Genomic DNA, 19,332 nt, shown 5'->3' with positions numbered 1-19,332 from the left:
ACCTCTCTCAGAATTAATGAAAATGTGAGAAGAAATCATAAGTGGGTTAAATGTTTTGCCAAATGTAGAAAACGTCTTTATTTGAAGATGTAATCCTCTAAAGCACAGAACTGAAAATGGTTTTTAAAAATAGTTTATTACTGTTAAAAACTTAAACCCTTTCCAATTCTAGAAACACCATTTCCGTCATACACACAATACACTGCCTTGTTGCAAATGAAACCTTGTGAGTTTCCCAAGTCACAGGACACCCATCCTGTATATTCCATCATGGCTGGCTACTCAGGGCAACAGCAAAATAAATTTTAAAATCTACCCAGGAAAAACGTTATGGTCATTAAACATAATATCTTATAGTCAGATTCAATATTATAACTCATAGCTAGAAAAAAAGATAATCTACCTTGTCTTTCAGACAAAACAAATAGGACTAAATTACTAATTAGTATAAAGTAGAACAAAAATATGATATAGCAGTTAAAGGTATTGCAGGCGAATTTGAAAAAAAATGTATAATAATAAGAATTTATATTAAAAGGCTCTTCAAACCAAGAAATGAAAAGATGAAGTCATAAGTATAAAGTTTAAAAGTGTTTATTATCATTTGAAGTTAACTGATTGGAACAGACACATAGCAGAAATCAAAAGAAAAAGCATGCACAGTTTTCTGTTATCATCAAAAATACTATTTAATTATACAGAGCATAATCCATTATTGGAGGTAATCAGAATTTTTCAATTTGCATATTTTTAATTGGAAAATCTACTTATTGATATGATTCTATTTTTTTCAATTTTTGTTCTAAAAATGTAAGTGAAAAATAAAAGATTAGGGGGAGAAAAAGAGTAACAATTAAACATACACATTTCCCCCCAAAAACATCCTTTATTAAAGTGAAATAATGAAGAACATATATAATATTGGCATGCATGTACTCAACAAACAAAAAATACTCTTGCACTAATATCTAAAAATTGAAATTAATACATCTTCATGTATAAAGAATAATGCACTAACACCAAAAGAATTACAAAATCTGAAGTGCAGTATTACAGTATCTGTAAGCCTCTATTCAAACAAAATTTTTAAAAATACATCAATAGAAGATTTTTAAATATCTGATTTGCTCCATTCAGAGATTCTGAACACAGTGAATGATTGAATTTGACGATCTGTACTGATATAATTTTATTTCCATTTTTGACTCTTTATTTCATAAAACATGATAACAGATTAAACATCATTTTTATAAAATAAACAAAATTCTAAAGATGCAGAAAAAGTCAAAAGAACACATTTAAATATGTTAGAAGTTCAATAATGAGACTTTTCACGTGTCTAAGAATTGAATCTGAGGAAAAACCACTTAATATATATACAAAAAAAGGATAACTTCATCAAAGCTTAACCAATTAAGATAATTTTCAAATTAAACCTGTACATATGAAACAGCCCTCTAAGTTTTAAAGCAAAATTCGACATGATTTTAATGCTATTTGTGTAAGTCAAATAGTTTTCCACTTATCATTATAACTCTGAATAAGCCTTGTGACAGACGCAGATGACAGCAATATGAACAGACACATCAGATTTCTGTCTGTAAATAAAAATTACATGTAAGTGAATGTTGCAATGGTGTGGGACAAACTTTTTTCCAGTTTCCTAAAAGCATTTATACAGTATTAATAAAATATCCATCTGAAGACATCTATATAAATGTCACATAACATACAGTTCAAAGCCAAAAGAAAAAAACATTAACATGTCTTGTACACTGTAAAATATAAATTTATCTTCTACCCTTTTCTGAAGCAAGACAAAAGTTCTTGGAATGTTGAGTACACCAAAGAAGCCAACACAGATGTATTTTTAGGATAATGTATCAAAACAAACTGCAAAGTGCTGTTTTGTATTTTCATCAGAAATCTTCATATCAACTCCACTGTTACATTGACTGAGTTGTGTCACAAGAACAAATATTTTGTATGGGTTTCATTGATATATCACTTCATAATAAAGTTTCACTATAACTACCAACATCTATTCTGCTTTGTGCCAGATATATTTCCTCTGAGCTTTGCCTCATCTGTGGAATGATCATCAAGAACTTTATGGTAAAAAATCTTTGGTCTCATAAATCTGTATTCGTGACTAAAACATCAGTGTTGTAATCATTTTCCGTTACTGAAGGACAGACTTTTGTATGTGGTATGTGGACTGTGATCTCTGATGACTGGTTGTCTGCTACCCCATTGAAGTGAGTGGAGCTGGTCATGTTCTTTTTAGGAGTTTAGCAGGTTCTAATCCTGTTATACTGTCATATGTTGAGTTGTACAAATTGGTCAGTTTGTTGCAGTCTTCAACATTCTCTGTTTTGTTGTACTCTGGTTCCATTGCATCCTATGAGAAAAAAGATGAGCACTTTAAAGCAATGAATAAAAAGAAAATGTCCAGTAAATGAAGCATAGATAGATATAAAATGTTTTCACAGATGATTTGTAAAAAAAAAAAAAAGATGAATCTTTACACATTCTTTTCAACTATATATGAAAATATGGAATACTTCAAGTTCAAAGTTCCAAATCTTCTGTCTTATGTCTCAACTGAGTAGCTAAATTCAACCTTCAGATCTTTTACTAATTACATTTCTATACAATATATGACTATGTTTACCCCATTCTGTGCCACAGAGCTGTCATATATACAAAGACTGGCATGCTGATGGCCACAACATTTTCTCCATGGAAAGCCACCATTCCTGCAGGTGCCCCAGTCTGAACTTGCCCCCACCACTGGAATGCAGGGCCTTGCTCATACTGAAATCATAGCAACAACTATTTCAATATGCGGGGTAATCCTTTGATATCATTACCAAAAAATTAATATCTGGACTTCTAATAAATATTAAATGAATCTTTTAATAATTGCTACAATGATTATACCTTATGTGCCTTTAAGAAAAAACAGCTTGATACTGAATACCTTATTTTCTAAGATGCATTTGATATCATTTAGATGGCTTAACAAATTTTTCTTAAAAGTGAGATATGATAATCAAAAAAATTAAAATTTAAAGTTAATACAGTCTTTCAAATTGACCTCAAAAAGGATCTAAGAAAAGATTCTATGGTCATTTCAACTTTCGTGAACTTGCATCAGCTCCAGTGAATGCTGAAGGCTCCTTTTCACAGTATTCCCCATAATAGTCTGGAATTTGATCAAATTAATTTTAATACAGTGTGACAAAAATATTGACTTAAATAAAATAAAAACAAAAACATTACTACACCATTTCAGATGTAAGCAAGCTATGCTGCATTTTTCTTTAATACCATCCCATAAACTTGAGTAGATTCAGGCCCGTGGCCAGGGAGGGGGGGGGGGGGGGGTTCAAGGGTTCAAAAGAAGCATCCTTTTTGTCAGGAAAAGGTCTATTCTGGGTAAAATTTGATCTAGGTACACAAAGGTTTCATTGGAAAAGGCCCACTTTTTCAGACAAAAAAAAAAACTTTTTGAAATTGATGGCTACAGGCCTGAGATTTTACAAGATACAAAGTAGTTTACAACTCTTCCTATTCAAGTCTTCATGTGTTTGCCGCGCTTTGTGACATTTTCATCTCAATTACAACAACATTTTCAATATTTTGTCATTGTTTTTCTAACCCAGATACTTACTATTCAAGCACAAACACACCAGCCCACCAGTTTCTGGATCTGGCTTACATTTGACACCATTCTTGCAAGGACATGTCTGATTTGGTGTGGGTTTTACTGTCTCCTCAGCTAAAAAATACAATAGACAATTAAATTGAATCTATTATGTAAAAGCTCCCAAATAATTTGACCTAGTACAGCTGTCCTGCTATATTTTAGAACAAAAATATTGTTGTTTTAATAGTAAAAAAATTAATTAAAGATTGTTTTTTACTATTACTGGGTAAAAGCTAAATAATCCTACTAAATTAATCAAATCAATGGATTGTGTATCATTTCTCAAGAAAGAGATAAAGTAGTAACTGTATCATGTCTCAAAAGAGAAAATTACACACATGGTGTTTCTAGTTGAGATATGAGCCCTGTTGTATGTTATGTCTGGCTCTGTCAGAGGCTTTGTTTTTGGTGTCATCAGATATGGGTGCAGAGTATAGCCAGCATCCCCCCACGAGGAATCCTGGAATATCCTCTGTGTTCATACTAAACTGTTTGATTCATAACAGATTAAACTATGAGCACAAATTCTTTACATACAAGGTACATGAATAAATGGGGGAAACTAACCTTTCTGAACCAGATGCTGCTTCCTCATCACAGTAACTTTGATATTTCAAAGGGTGATGTCTGTAACAACAATAAGTGTATTAAATTTATAAAGAGTCAAACAGTGGCAACCTGATCTTACCACCTTTCAAACCTTCAAAGGCTGGAGTTCCAGCATATATGTTCACTGTTCTGTTTTTGGTTGGACTGAGTCCCTGGGGTGGTGGACCACCTCCAGTTAGGTGTCTGGACTTATTTAATTCACTGAGACAACTCTTAACAGAGGAAACCAGGTGCCTCCACTTATCCCAACACTCTGCTGAACTTCTTGTTGAAACTGCGACTGATGATATTTCAGTTGCAGTGGATTTCCACACTTCCACCTTGGCCATGTTGTCCAAGGTGGAAGAAATTTGTTCCTTATCATGGCATGATGTTTCTCACAAAACTCTATTAAAAGTGCTGTTTCTGCTTTCGTCCAGTTTGCCTTTCTCTTCCTCTTGCTTGTTGAAGCAGGTTCCATCCTGCAAGATAGAAAAGCAGACGACAGATGGCACCAGAACACAGGGGTATTGTGGGTAATTTATTTCCCAAATATGGCATAGATCACTTCTGTTGTCAGCAACTATCATGACTTTTACAATGTTTATAGCAACCAGTACAAAGTTTTCTCTCTAATCATTCTACGTCTGTGAAATCTCAAAGGATTTACTGCCAAACCCAGCAGGTTCGCCATTTTGGATGATTTAACAGCATGATAGCAGATTTATCCCACCTATTTCAAGTAAACAAATGAAATTTATCCTCTGATTTATTCCCTGAATAATGCTATCCACTGTTGATGAAACGCACTATTCTATGGATAGCACTATCCAGAGGATAGCGACCATTTTTATCCATAGGATAGCGCTATCCAGCCTTGATGAAACCAGGCCCTACAGTTTTACAATATTCTACAAAACACACATTGGCAGTACCATAAAAAGCCACTACAAATAAATATTTAGTTCACTCACAAACTTTACAATTTATAAGAACTGACCTACATGTAGTTGTCTCCAAACTTCGACATTGTATGGCCTCCAATCAGGAGTTGAAGACACATTACGCTCAATGGCCTTTGTAAGAGTTGTATTTTTCAGATGTTCTGACTCCTGATATGACCAACTGTCTGTTGCTGTCATCAAGGTTGGCATACCTGAAATGTAATGTATGTATGTATTAGATTTCATGTCATTTTATATATATTAAATGAAACAAGAAAAACTACAGAACCTGCAGTGAACTGTTTATGTCTCCGTTAGAAGATCAAATTAACAACCTCCAGAATGCTTGGCTGTGGTGCAGGTAATAACCTTTGACAGTACAACATACCAAATTTGGTTACATTCACCAACTGAAGATGTTATAAATATGACACATTTTATCAAAACAAAGGAAAGGCATAAGGATATGTAAACAAATATAGTTTAGCCACATTTTTCCAATCGCAAAAAATGGGAGTATTCCATCACATTTTCCTAGAAAATCAATAACTCAAAGCTGATACTAACTCAATATAATCCAGATGTGCATCAGCCCACCACATCTTCCTGGTGACATAGTCAATGGTCAAGGAATTAGGCTAGCCCAGATTCTCTGTGATCATAGATGACCAGTTGGTGACGTCCATTCTCACACAAACAACATAAGGGATATGATCCCAGTCTGTCCAGTAAATATATCTGGAATAAAATGCTTAGCATGTCATACATAATTTAAATTAGTAATTTAAATCAACTGCTAATATCAAACATGAGTATTGGTCACTGACTTTTTTATCGCAACGTTAAATATTTATTATTATTATAAATATCTATTTTATGAATTTTTTAAGTTCTTTTTTTTAAGCAATTAGATCATAATTCCATTTATCTTTATTATGGCAAAAAACAAAATGAGAGGAATAAATCAGTATTGCAAATAGCCTTGTCCAAAGAATAATAATAATAATGATAAAAAAAATAAATGATGAATTCAAACTACTCTGCTTAGATATGCCTAGAATCAGTGCATCTGATAAAGTAGAGAACACTAGTACCCCATTCACACTGCCATCTGAAAAATCTGGATATTTTAAATTCAAATTTTTGGTAAAAATCAGATTCACTTGCTTGTTCACACACGCAGAGCAAAACTTAATCCCACGCTAAAAAATTCCAGGTTTAACTTCCTGTTTTGAACACTCATGACACATGGACCGCACAGGAAAACTAATAATGCAAAACAAAATATGGCACAATTTACGACTCTAATTGTACTTAGCTTTTGCCTCTGTTTTAATTTGTGACAGCTAGTGCAAGTCAAAGCAAGTCAAAAGAAATTCCAGCTTTCTTGAAACATATCAGATGGAAACATAACTTTATGTTTTCCCATGTTGTAGTGAGCACTGACCTCCAGATACATTTGGTGCAATCACTGAAGTGATGAAGAAGTGTTCATTGATACCCACACAAGCTGCACACCCTGGGAGTCTCTTCACATTGATTAATATCTGCAACAGAAATAAAAATATCTTACTGAATGCTATTTGAATACAGCATCAAATGCAATTTGCACTTGATTTTATGAGATGGGCTTATATAATATAAAGAAGCTGATCAGTTGACTATGTTTCATGAAAAGTGTTTTTTGGGACAATATATTTGGGAAAACTGAAAATGACATTGAAAACACTGGCAAATTCAATGACTTAAAGTGGTTAAACATTAATAATTTTGTCAAATCTTGGCCAATATTTCTGAAATTTGTACAAACGATGCTTAACAACAATAAACGTCTCAGATAAACTGATCAGTTGTCTGTGTCTTTTTTCAAGTTTCAAGTTTATGGGAAATTGATCATCAGAGGAGTGAGAATTAACTAAAACAATTATTTTAATATTGCAATGTATTATTTACTCTGAAAGAAAACAGCAAATGTGATGATTTGAGGTTGTTTGTGCATGGGGTTGCAAATTACCTATAAAATAGTTAAACATTAATTATTTTGTCAAATCTTGTCCAATGTTTATGAAATTTGTACAAATGATGCTTAACAATAATAAAAATCTGTCATAAGCTGATCAGCTGTCTATATTATTTTTTAAGTGTTGAGTTTATAGGAAATTCATCATCAGAAGAGTGAGAATTAACCAAAACAAATATTTCAATATTGCAATGTATTACTTACAGCAAATGTGATGATTTGAGGTTGTTTGTGTAGGAGTTGCAAATTACCTATAACTGTCATCTGGAAAAAAGTATATACCCAAACAAGACTTATCCTTACTACCAATGCCAGATGCAGATTACTCCTTACAATGGGTTTCTGGGAGGGGTTGTTCTTATCACAATATTTGACAGTCCTAAATCTTGCCAAATATCATGTATTGTACACATGGATAAGACATAGTGCTGCTCTTGGTGCTGTCTTTCACTGCCTGCTTTTTCATGGTAAGGGTACTCTGGAAAAAGAACAATATAACTGAAAGAACTGAAAATTACATTGAAAAGACTGGCAAATTCAATGACTTAAACGCTAATAATTATGTAAAATCTGGTCCAATATTTCTGAAATTTGTACAAATGATGCTTAACAACAATGAAAATCTGTGATAAGCTGATCAGTTGACTGTATATAATGAAAAGTGTTTTTTTTTTTTTGGAAAATATATTTAGGAAAACTAATAATTATATTGAAGAGACTGGGAAATTGCAGGACTTAAAATAGTTAAACGCTAATAATTATGTACAATCTGGTCCAATATTTCTGAAATTTGTACAAATGATGCTTAACAACAATAAAAATCTGTGATAATCTGATCAGTTGAGTGTGACTAATGAAAAGCGTTTTTTGGGACAATAAATTTGGGAAAACTAAAAATTGCATTGAAAAGACTGGCAAATCGCAGGCTTTATAATAGTTAAACATTAATAATTTTGTCAAATCTTGCCCATTGTTTATGAAATTTAAACAAATGATAATTAACATCAATAAAAATCTGTGATAAGCTGATCAGTTGACTATGTTTAATGAAAAGTGTTTTTTTGGACAATATATTTGGGAAAACTGAAAATTACATTGAAGAGACTGGCAAATCGCAGGCCTTAAAATAGTTAAACATAAATAATTTTGTCAAATCTTGTCCAATGTTTATGAAATTTGTACAAATGATAATTAAAAACAATTAAAATCTGTGAGAAGCTTATCAGTTGACTATGTTTAATGAAAAGTGTTTTTTTGGACAATATATTTGGGAAAACTGAAAATTACATTGAAAAGACTGGCAAATCGCAGGCCTTAAAATAGTTAAACATTAATTATTTTGTCAAATCTTGTCCAATGTTTATGAAATTTGTACAAATGATGCTTAACAATAATAAAAATCTGTCATAAGCTGATCAGCTGTCTAAATATTTCAATATTGCAATGTATTATTTATTCTGAAAGAAAACAGCAAATGTGATTGAGGTTGTTGATGATTTGAGGTTGTTTGTGTAGAAGGTTGCAAATTACCTTTAACTGCCATCTGGAAAACAATATATACCCATACAAGACTTATCCTTACTATCAATGCCAGATGAAGATTACTCCTTACAATGCGTTTCTGGAAGGGGTTGTTATCACAATATTTGACAATGTCCTAAATCTTGCCAAATATCATGTATTGTACACATGGATAAGACATAGTGCTGCTCTTGGTGCTGTCTTTCACTGCCTGCTTTTTCATTGTAAGGGTACTCTGGAACAAGAACAATATAACTGAAAGAATTGAAAATTACATTGAAAATAATTGCAAATTCAGTGACTTAAAATAGTTAAATGTTAATAATTTTGTCAAATTTGTACCAAAATTTCTGATATTTGTACAAATGATGCTTAACAACAATAAAAATCTGTGATAAGCCGATCAGTTGTCTGTATCTAATGAAAAGTGTTTTTAAGACAATATATTTGGGAGAACTAAAAAATTACATTGAAAAGACTGGGAAATTGCAGGATTTACAATAGTTAAACGTTAATAATTCTGTCAAATCTTGTGCAATGATTCTGTAATTTGTACAAATGATGCTGAACAACAATAAAAATCTGTGATAAGCTGATCAGTTGACTGCGTCTACTGAAAAGTATTTTTAGGACAAGATATTTGGGAAAACTAAAAATTACTTGAATAGACTGGGAAATCACTGGACTTAAAATATTTAAATGTTAATAATTTTGTCAAATCTTGTCCAATATTTCTGAAATCTGTACACATGATGCTTAACAACAATAAAAATCTGGGATGAGCTGATCAGTTGTCTGTGTCTTTTTTTTAAAGGGATAATAACTCTTCATTTCGGCCAAAAAATGAATTTTCCTGGAGTAAACAACAATTTTCCCATACTTACCAATGGTCAATGAATCCATTTTTACATTCAAAGTTAGTCCCTGGTTTTTTTCTAAAAAGTTCGTTTTTTTGTTAAAATCTCTTAAGAGATTTTAACAGAGTATAGCCATCAATGGAGGTCACATGGTCTAAAGAGAAGCTCAGATATCAGAATAATAGCTATCGCTGCTGTTTTTGTGGTAAAACAAAATATGTTATATTTCTATGAGTTATTCACAATGTTTTTATTGTGAAATAAAGATCTCATATGAAGAGTTATTATCCCTTTAAGTGTCAAGTTTATGGGAAATTGATCATCACAAGAGTGAGAATTAACCAAAACAAATATTTCAATATTGCAACATATTATTTACTCTGAAAGAAAACAGCAAATATGATTGAGGTTGTTGATGTTTTGAGGTTGTTTGTGTAGGAGTTGCAAATTACCTATAACTGTCATCTGGAAAACAATATATACCCATACAAGACTTCTCCTTACTACCAATGCCAGATGCAGATTACTCCTTGCAATGAGTTTCTGGAAGGGGTTGCTGTTATCACATTATATGACAATGTCCTAAATCTTGCCAAATATCATGAATTGTACACATGGATAAGACATACGGTAGTGCTGCTCTTGGTGTTGTCTTTCACTGCCTGCTTTTTCATTGTAAGGGTACTCTGGAACAAGAACAATATAACTGAAAGAACTGAAAATTACATAAAAAAGACTGGCAAATTCAATGACTTAAAATAGTTAAACGTTAATTATTTTGTCAAATCTTGTCCAATATTTCTGAAATTTAAACAAATGATCCTTAACAACAATAAAAATCAGTGATGAGCTGATCAGTTGTCTGTGTCTAATGAAAAGTGTTTTTTGGAACAATATATATGGGAAAACTAAAAAATTGCATTGAATAGACTGGGAAATTGCAGGACTTAAAATCGTTAAACGTTAATAATTTTGTCAAATCTGGTCCAATATTTCTGAAATCTGTACAAATAATGCTTTACAACAAGAAAAATCTGTGATAAGCTGATCGGTTGCCTGTGTCTTTTTTTTTTGTCAAATCTTGTCCAATATTTCTGAAATTTAAACAAATGATCCTTAACAACAATAAAAATCAGTGATGAGCTGATCAGTTGACTATGTCTAATGAAAAGTATTGTCTTTGGATGATATATTTGAGAAAGCTTAATATAACACTGAAAATTAACAGTGCAAAATTCCATGACTTAAAAATAGTTAAACGTTAATAATTTTGTCAAATCTGGTCCAATGTTTCTGAAATCTGTACAATTGATGTTTAACAACAATAATAATTTGTGATAATCTAATCAATTGACTGTGTTTAATGATAAGTGTTGTCTTTGGATGATATATTTGAGAAAACTGAATATTACACTGAAAATTAACAGTGCAAAATTCCATGACTTAAAATAGTTAAACGTTAATAATTTTGTCAAATCTGGTCCAATATTTCTGAAATCTGTACAAATGATGCTTAACAACAATAATAATTTGTGATAAGCTAATCAATTGACTGTGTTTAATGATAAGAGTTATCTTTCGATGATATATTTGGGAAAACTGAATATTACACTGAAAATTAACAGTGCAAAATTCCATGACTTAAAATAGTTAAAAGTTAATAATTTTGTCAAATCTGGTCCAATGTTTCTGAAATTTGTACAAATGATGCATAACAACAATAAAAATCTGTGATAAGCTGATCAGTTGTCTGTGTTTTTTTTTAAGTGTTAAGTTTACGAGAAATTGATCATCAGAAGAGTGAGAATTAACTAAAACAAATATTTAAATATTGCAATGTATTATTTTCTCTGAAAGAAAACGGCAAATGTGATGATTTGAGGTTGTTTGTGCATGGGGTTGCAAATTACCTATAAATGTCATATGGAAAACAAGATATATCCATACAAGACTTCTCCTTACTACCAATGCCAGATGCACATTACTCTTTACAATGGGTTTCTGGAAGGGGATGTTGTTATCACAATAGTTGACAATGTCCTAAATCTTGCCAAATTTCATGTATTGCACATATGCATAAGACAAAGTGCTGCTCTTGCTGCTGTCTTTCACTGCCTGCTTTTTCATGGTAAGGGTACTCTGGAAAAAGAACAATATAACTGAAAGAACTGAAAATTACATTGAAAAGACTGGCAAATTCAATGACTTAAAATAGTTAAACGTTAATAATTTTGTAAAATGTGGTCCAATATTTCTGAAATTTGTACAAATGATGCTTAACAACAATAAAAATCTTCGATAAGCTGATCAGTTGACTGTTTATAATGAAAAGTGTTTTTTTGGAAAATATATTTGGGAAAACTAAAAATTACATTGAAGAGACTGGGAAATCGAGGACTAAAAATAGTTAAACGCAAAAAATTTTGTCAAAAATGTTCCAATATTTCTGAAATTTGTACAAATGATGCTTAACAACAATAAAAATCTGTGATAAGCTGATCAGTTGTCTGTGTCTTTTTGTAATGGTAAAGTTAATGGGAATTGATCATCACAAGAGTGAGAATTAATCAAAATAAATATTTCAATATTGCAATATATTATTTTCTCTGAAAGAAAACAGCAAATGTGATGATTTGAGGTTGTTTGTGTAAGAAGTTGCAAATTACCTATAACTGTCATCTGGAAAACAATATATACCCATACAAGGCTTCTCCTTACTACCAATGCCAGATGAAGATTAATCCTTACTGTAACAATGGGATTCTGGAAGGGGTTGTTGTTATCACAATATCTGACAATGTCCTAAATCTTGCCAAATATCATGTACTGTACACATGGATAAGACATACTGCTGCTCTTGGTGCTGTCTTTCACTGCCTGCTTTTTCATGGTAAGGGTACTCTGGAAAAAGAACAATATAACTGAAAGAACTGAAAATTACATTGAAAAGACTGGCAAATTCAATGATTTAAAATAGTTAAACGTTAATAATTTTGTCAAATCTAGACCAAAATTTCTGAACTTTGAACAAATGATGCTTAACAACAATGAAAATCTGTGATAAGCTGATCAGTTGACTGTATCTAATAAAAAGTGTTTTTTAGGACAATATATTTGGGAAACTTGAAAATTTCATTGAAAAGACTGCCAAACTCAATGACTTATAATAGTTAAACATTAATAATTTTGTCAAATCTTGTCCATTGAATTCTAAATACACTGTAAAAGAGGTCTTAATGGCATATGTTCTTGATAAAAATGTATGAATTTTCCGAAGACGACTTTGCAAAGGAACCAAAATTCAAATATAATATATCTTGTCAAATCTTGTCAAATACTTCTGAAATCTGTACAAAATGATGCTTAACAACAATAAAAATCTGTGATAAGCTGATCAATTGACTGTGACTAATGAAAAGTTATTTGAGAAAAATGAATATTACACTGAAAATTAACACTACAAAATTCCATGACTTAAAATAGTTAAACATTAATGATTTAGAATATTTTGTCCAATTTTTCTGAAATCTGTACAAATGATGCTTAACAACAATAATAAAAATCTGGGATAAAGTGATCAGTTGTCTATGACTTTTTTATGTGTCAAATTCATGGGAAATTAATCATCACAAAAGTGACAATTAAAGGGATAATAACTCTTCGTTTTGGCCAAAAAATGAATTTTCCTGGAGTAAACAATTTTTGCATACTTACTAATGGTTAATGAATCCATTTTTACATTCAAATTTAGTCCATGTTTTTTTTCTAAAAAGTTTGTTTTTTTGTTATAATCTCTTAAGAGATTATAACAGAGTATAGCCATCAATGGAGGTCACGTGGTCTTAAGACAAGCTCAGATATCAGAATAATAGCTACAACTGCCGTTTTTGTGGTACAACAGAATATATTATATTTCTATGAGTTATTCACAATGTTTTTTGTTTTTTTTTTTGTAAATATAGGTCTGATGCAAAGAGTTATTATCCCTTTAACCTAAACAAATATTTTAATATTACAATGTATTATTTACTTTGAAAGAAAACAGCAAATGTGATCATTTGAGTTTGCTTGTGTAGGAGGTAGCACCTTACAATGGGTTTCTGGAAGGGGTTTTTGTTATCACAATAGTTGACATGTACTGTACACATGGATAAGACATAGTGCTGCTCTTGGTGCTGTCTTTCTCTTCCTGCTTTTTTCATTGTAAGGGTACTCTGGAACAAGAACAATATAACTGAAAGAAATGAAAATTACATGGAAAAGACTGGCAAATTCAGTGACTTAAAATAGTTAAATGTTAATAATTTTGTCAAATCTAGATCAATTTTTCTGATATTTGTACAAATGATACTTAACAACAATAAAAATCTGTGATAAACTGATCAGTTGATTGAATCTAATGAAAAGTGTTTTTTGGAACAATATATTTGGGGAAAACTCAAAATTACATTGAAAAGACTGGCAAATTCAATGACTTATAATAGTTAAACATTAATAATTTTGTCAAATCTTGTCCATTGTTTATGAAATTTGTACAAATGATGATTAACAAGAATAAAAATCTGTGATAAGCTGATCAGTTGACTGTGACTAATGAAAAGCATTTTTTGGAGACAATATATTTGGGAAACTGAAAATTGCATTGAAAAGACTGGCAAATTGCAGGCCTTAAAATAGTTAAAGATTAATAATTTTTTCAAATCTTGTCCAATGTTTATGAAATTTGTACAAATGATGCTTAACAATAATAAAAATCTGACATAAGCTGATCAGCTGTCTATGTTATTTTTTAAGTGTCAAGTTTATAGGAAATTCATCATCAGAAGAGTGAGAATTACCCAAAACAAATATTTCAATATTGCAATGTATTACTTACTCTGAAAAAAAAAAAAAAAAAAAAACAGCAAATGTGATGATTTGAGGTTGTTTGTGTAAGAGGTTGCAAATTACCTATAACTGTCATCTGAAAACAATATATACCCATACAAGACTTCTCCTTACAATTTTAGGTTGTTTGTGTAGGAGGTTGCAAATTACCTATAACTGTCATCAGGAAAACAGTTTATACCCATACAAGACTTATCCTTACTACCAATACCAGATGCAGATTACTCCTTACAATGGGTTTCTGGAAGGGGTTGTTGTTATCCCAATAGTTGACAATGTCCTAAATCTTGCCAAATATCATGTATTGTACACTTGGATAAGACATAGTGCTGCTCTTGGTGCTGTCTTTCACTGCCTGCTTTTTCATTGTAAGGGTACTCTGGAACAACTGTGGAAGTATAGCCCTGTGTCTCCTAGTACAGTGCGACAGTCTGGAGTCATTGTGTTCCATTGTGGCAGTATAGTCCTGTGTCTTCTAGTACAGTGTAGTAGTCTGGAGTCATTGTGTTCCATTGTGGCAGTATAGTCCTGTGCCTCCTAGTACAGTGTAGTAGTCTGGAGTCATTGTGTTCCATTGTGGCAGTATAGCCCTCTGCCTCCTAGTACAGTGTAGTAGTCTGGAGTCATTGTGTTCCATTGTGGCAGTATAGTCCTGTGCCTCCTAGTACAGTGTAGTAGTCTGGAGTCATTGTGTTCCATTGTGGCAGTATAGTCCTCTGCCTCCTAGTACAGTGTAGTAGACTGGAGTCGTTGTGTTCCATTGTGGCAGTTATAGTCCTGTGCCTCCAAGTACAGTGTAGAAGTCTGGAGTCATTGTGTTCCATTGTGGCAGTATAGTCCTGTGCCTCCTAGTACAGTGTAGTAGTCTGGAGTCATTGTGTTCCATTGTGGCAGTATAGTCCTCTGCCTCCTAGTACAGTGTAGTAGTCTGGAGTCATTGTGTTCCATTGTGGCAGTATAGTCCTCTGCCTCCTAGTACAGTGTAGTACAGTGTAGTGTGGAGTCAGATGATGGACTGGAAAAGACAAAAAAGGTCAGTGATCTGAGGCTTTTTCTTTAAGATCCAGAATACTAGAATAATTTAGTAAGTTTTCTACATGTGTACATCATATTAACTGTGAAGAAATAAATATAAAAAACTTACAAAATAACGCGTTGTTGTAAGTCAAGGCTGAGGAGGAAAAAGGTCTACTTATAAGTCAGATACAACATCAGTTCTCTAGTTAATTATCTTACCTTCATAAGCCAATGCAAAACTACAGATGAAAAGGGAATGGCAAAACTTGAAGAAGATGACGGTGTGCAATCTTGTCAGTTCTCCAAAAGCACTTTTAATCTGCACGTCAACATTCTGTAGCACATATTGTAAAATCTTCACAAGCACATTGCATCGTGATGTGAACAGTGAACAACTGACACAGTCGATACCATATGTGTCCTTCACTTCAGATGTCTCATCCTGAACTCACGGATTAAGTTTGCCGAAAGAATCTATAACAGAACCATCTTAGAAAGTGTCCTGGAGAAAAATGACACTTAGTGTACAGAACATTTGATGAAAATCCGGCTTTTCGGCATCACCCTTTGCCTGATACGCCATATTTGTAAACATTGATTAGTATAGATGGCGATGTGCAAGAGGTGAGACTTTGGATTTGTAATGGACTGCAGCCAGTATCAGCAACAGGTTCACCGCCTGCTTTCTAAGAAACTCGTGGAAGAAGGGAGAGGGTTCTGGCACTGCAACAGAAATTACCAGGGTCTAGGCATTGTGTTATATATATTGTGATATATTGTGATTTGTATTTAGCAGAAAGACTCAAGGTCGAGAGCTTCAACGAAGCGTCAATCTGATTGGTTGAAAGTTATGGAAACAATACATGAGCCGTCCAATGAAATTTCTTTATACAATAATTTTTTATTGTTTTGTAAACAACAAAGCAAATAGACAATGTCTACACAGTCACTGGTAAGTTTTATTTTTTTTATTCCAAACTGAAACCCTGTATCAAGTATAAAGTAAGCGCACATAGCGCCTTTTTACAGTGTTGTTCATGATTTTTAAATGATTATTAACATTCTTCATGAAATTCTTTAAAATTCTTGTCACACAACGTTTTGATGATCATTCTTCATGTCTTGTAATGGTGCAAATGTTTTTTTTTTATACAAAAACTATCAAATGAAGATACAGAAATCTATAATTTGTATCTTGTTTAACTAAGATTTCATTTATTAATATATTTTAATATATTTTAGAATTGCAGATGACAGCTGATATGGAGATTGAAATAAACAAAAAAGAACAGTGTGTTTGTAAGTTGTGTGTGTGTGTGTGTGTGTGTGTGTGACTGACTGTATGTGTTTCGTTAAATGGGTTGGCAATTCATTACAGTGGGCCTAAAACAACTAATAAATTTCTTTGTAATTTAAAAGTAAGATATCCCATTCTTTATTTACTTTAAATAAGTGGTCAACTTAAATATTTGTAGTGAAAATATCAAAAAGATATATTGATAGGTTTTCTTTCTATTTTACATTTTATTTTGAACAGCCAAGGCCAATGTCAGAATAATTCTGACAAAATCTGTTGAAAGCAAAAGTGGTGGGCAGGGGAACTGCCCTTGGAGGCTGGGACACCCAGCGTGGCATTAACATGTCAAGGACCACCAACATGGGTGTCCTGTCTCTAAGGGCAGAGTTTCTCCTGCCAAAGGGCTCAAAAATGGAATGGAAATTCATTAAGCCACAAAATGTAAGTATTATATCCTTTTAAAAAAGTAATTCAAGGTAAAAAATGATTTTCTTTGAAATTGGAAAAGAAAATTTAAAGTCAAACATGTTTTTAAAGTATTTATTTAAACCTTCATTCATTTCTTTAGTGTATTTGATTTATCAGTTATTGTATATATTTATAAACATTTTGTTTTTCATTTTAGACATTAAGATATCATCAAATTGTTTATTTATTCATTCATCATTCATTCAGCCTTACCACCCTGGGTCTGGCTGGACATGGGAGCCTGAACCCTTTAGGAACAGGTGCCTCCAGGTGACCACCAAGGACAGCATGGAAGTGACCTGTACTTGGAGAGAACTGGACATGGAAGTAAAAGGTGCTTAATTGATCTTATTATTGTATTTGATATAACCAATGGAAATAAAAGGTGAATTAAACTTTTTATTTTGTTATGTATATCTATGGAAAAAAGATTATTTGATCTTATAATCTTATGAAATATTACCTATGGAATGAAATGATGAAATGGTCCTTTAATTCTGTCAAATACATTTTAGACTATATTTTAATCTATATCATAATATGTGAATGACAAATAAATGTGACATCTTATTCCAGAGTTGAACTACATGTACAAGCCTGAAGTCCACACCAGTGGTAAGTGAATTGCATTATATAATTGTATTGCTCTATTCAAGACAATAATTTAGGAGATTTAGGAATCAACTTGGTGCATTTTTTTTATCTACTAGCAAAGATTCATGAAATAAAATTATTGATGACAACAACACCCTGACTCTCAGGGTGCAAGTCTGGACCTTCAGGGCCTGTTCACAATGAATTGGAAGACCTAGTTAATATACACTAACTCCATGGAAACTCTTGCTGAATACAATCAGATTAACAGGCTAACACACACACCCCCTTTGTCTCCAACACACATAATCACCAGGTTTACTGTATTTTACTCAATGCCATGATGTATTTGATGTGTTAAGTTTAGACAAAACAAACACATGTATTGTGTTTCCTTAGATTTCAATTCAATTCACATGTTTCAGCTGATACCAACATAGTAAAAGTTGTAAAGAGTCCTAACACTAAAGAGATAGATAAGACTGGCATCTCAGTAAAATAATTATGACTTTAATACACACATGAAACAGGGGCAGTTCCAGGATATATGTTTTCTGACAGTCTTCCAAATTATCTTTGTTTATCCATCCCCCATTTTTGACCGTCTTCCGACAGAAAAAATTAGATACCCGTCAATGTAAAATTGAAAATCTGACCGTCTTCCGGAAGACCCAGAAGACGGCCTCAATCCGCCCCTGCATGAAACATACACATGTGCAGACACACACACACACACAGTATGTCTGGCCTTTGACAGTCTTAAGAAGATACTTTATCTTCAGAAAAATTAATGCTCTTGTGGTGTTATTATTGAACACAATTTAAAATTAAAAGAACAGAATTGAATTGAATTTTTAAATTTTAACTTTTTTTAATTGAACCACTTTCCTTAAAATTCAATTCTGTTCTTTCAGGTGATACCAAAGAAAAGAACAATGTAGGAATTGTTAAGTCCCTAAGTATTGAGGAGCTAGGTAAGGCTGGAATCTCAGTAAAATAATTATGAATTTTTATATACTTATGAAACATGTGCACACACACATACACTAACAAACACACACACATACACTAACAAACACACTGCAAGCATGTTGCTCAAGCAAACTCTGGTCTTAAGCATAATATGATAATATATTAATTTTTTTAGTCAATTAAGTCTTTTAATGTGTCTTCAACAAATTGTTATACTGAATTGTATTTGAACATGCACAGATATTGAATGTTAACATTTTATTTGATATCATTTTTTCTTCAGCTGATATCAAAGACACAAAGAGTGTGTCAGATGCTGAAGGCATCAAAGAAAAAGGTAAGACAGTAAGGGCAATTCAACAGGAATTCATGTAACACACACAAGTGGAATTTAGGGTGGAAACGTTCATGCACAAACACTGAGTTTAAATTCACTGTTCAGTTATCTAAATCTT

General features: G+C 32.3%; 1 protein-coding gene and 3 long non-coding RNA genes across 8 annotated transcripts in view; all 4 read right to left on the bottom strand.

The window, feature by feature from the left end:
• LOC147761839 (uncharacterized) overlaps positions 1–19,332 on the bottom strand; it is a 182,271-nt gene that overhangs the window by 71,161 nt on the left and 91,778 nt on the right. The gene's annotated exons all lie outside the window — the stretch shown is intronic.
• The window catches only part of LOC106169132 (uncharacterized), a 137,082-nt gene that overhangs the window by 100,252 nt on the left and 17,498 nt on the right, over positions 1–19,332 (bottom strand). The gene's annotated exons all lie outside the window — the stretch shown is intronic.
• LOC106179362 (uncharacterized) overlaps positions 579–19,332 on the bottom strand; it is a 118,831-nt gene continuing 100,077 nt past the window's right edge. The window contains exon 6 of the mRNA XM_087013702.1: positions 579–2,401. Within this exon, the coding sequence (XP_086869828.1) occupies positions 2,273–2,401 (129 nt within the window). The 3' untranslated portion in view covers positions 579–2,272. The remainder of the gene's footprint in view (positions 2,402–19,332) is intronic.
• On the bottom strand, positions 2,993–6,999 carry LOC147761841 (uncharacterized). Its single transcript, XR_015334673.1, has 5 exons — positions 6,692–6,999; positions 5,812–5,982; positions 4,280–5,456; positions 3,677–3,784; positions 2,993–3,208 (listed from the first exon to the last, which is right to left on the bottom strand). It is a non-coding gene; the product is annotated as an uncharacterized LOC147761841 (long non-coding RNA).

This window comes from Lingula anatina, chromosome 5, assembly GCF_051362555.1.
Source record: "Lingula anatina isolate TDL-2025a chromosome 5, LinAna3.0, whole genome shotgun sequence".
Taxonomy (NCBI): Eukaryota; Metazoa; Brachiopoda; class Lingulata; order Lingulida; family Lingulidae; genus Lingula; species Lingula anatina.
Note: the sequence above shows the minus strand (reverse complement) of the source record. Positions and strands in the feature narration are given on the sequence as shown.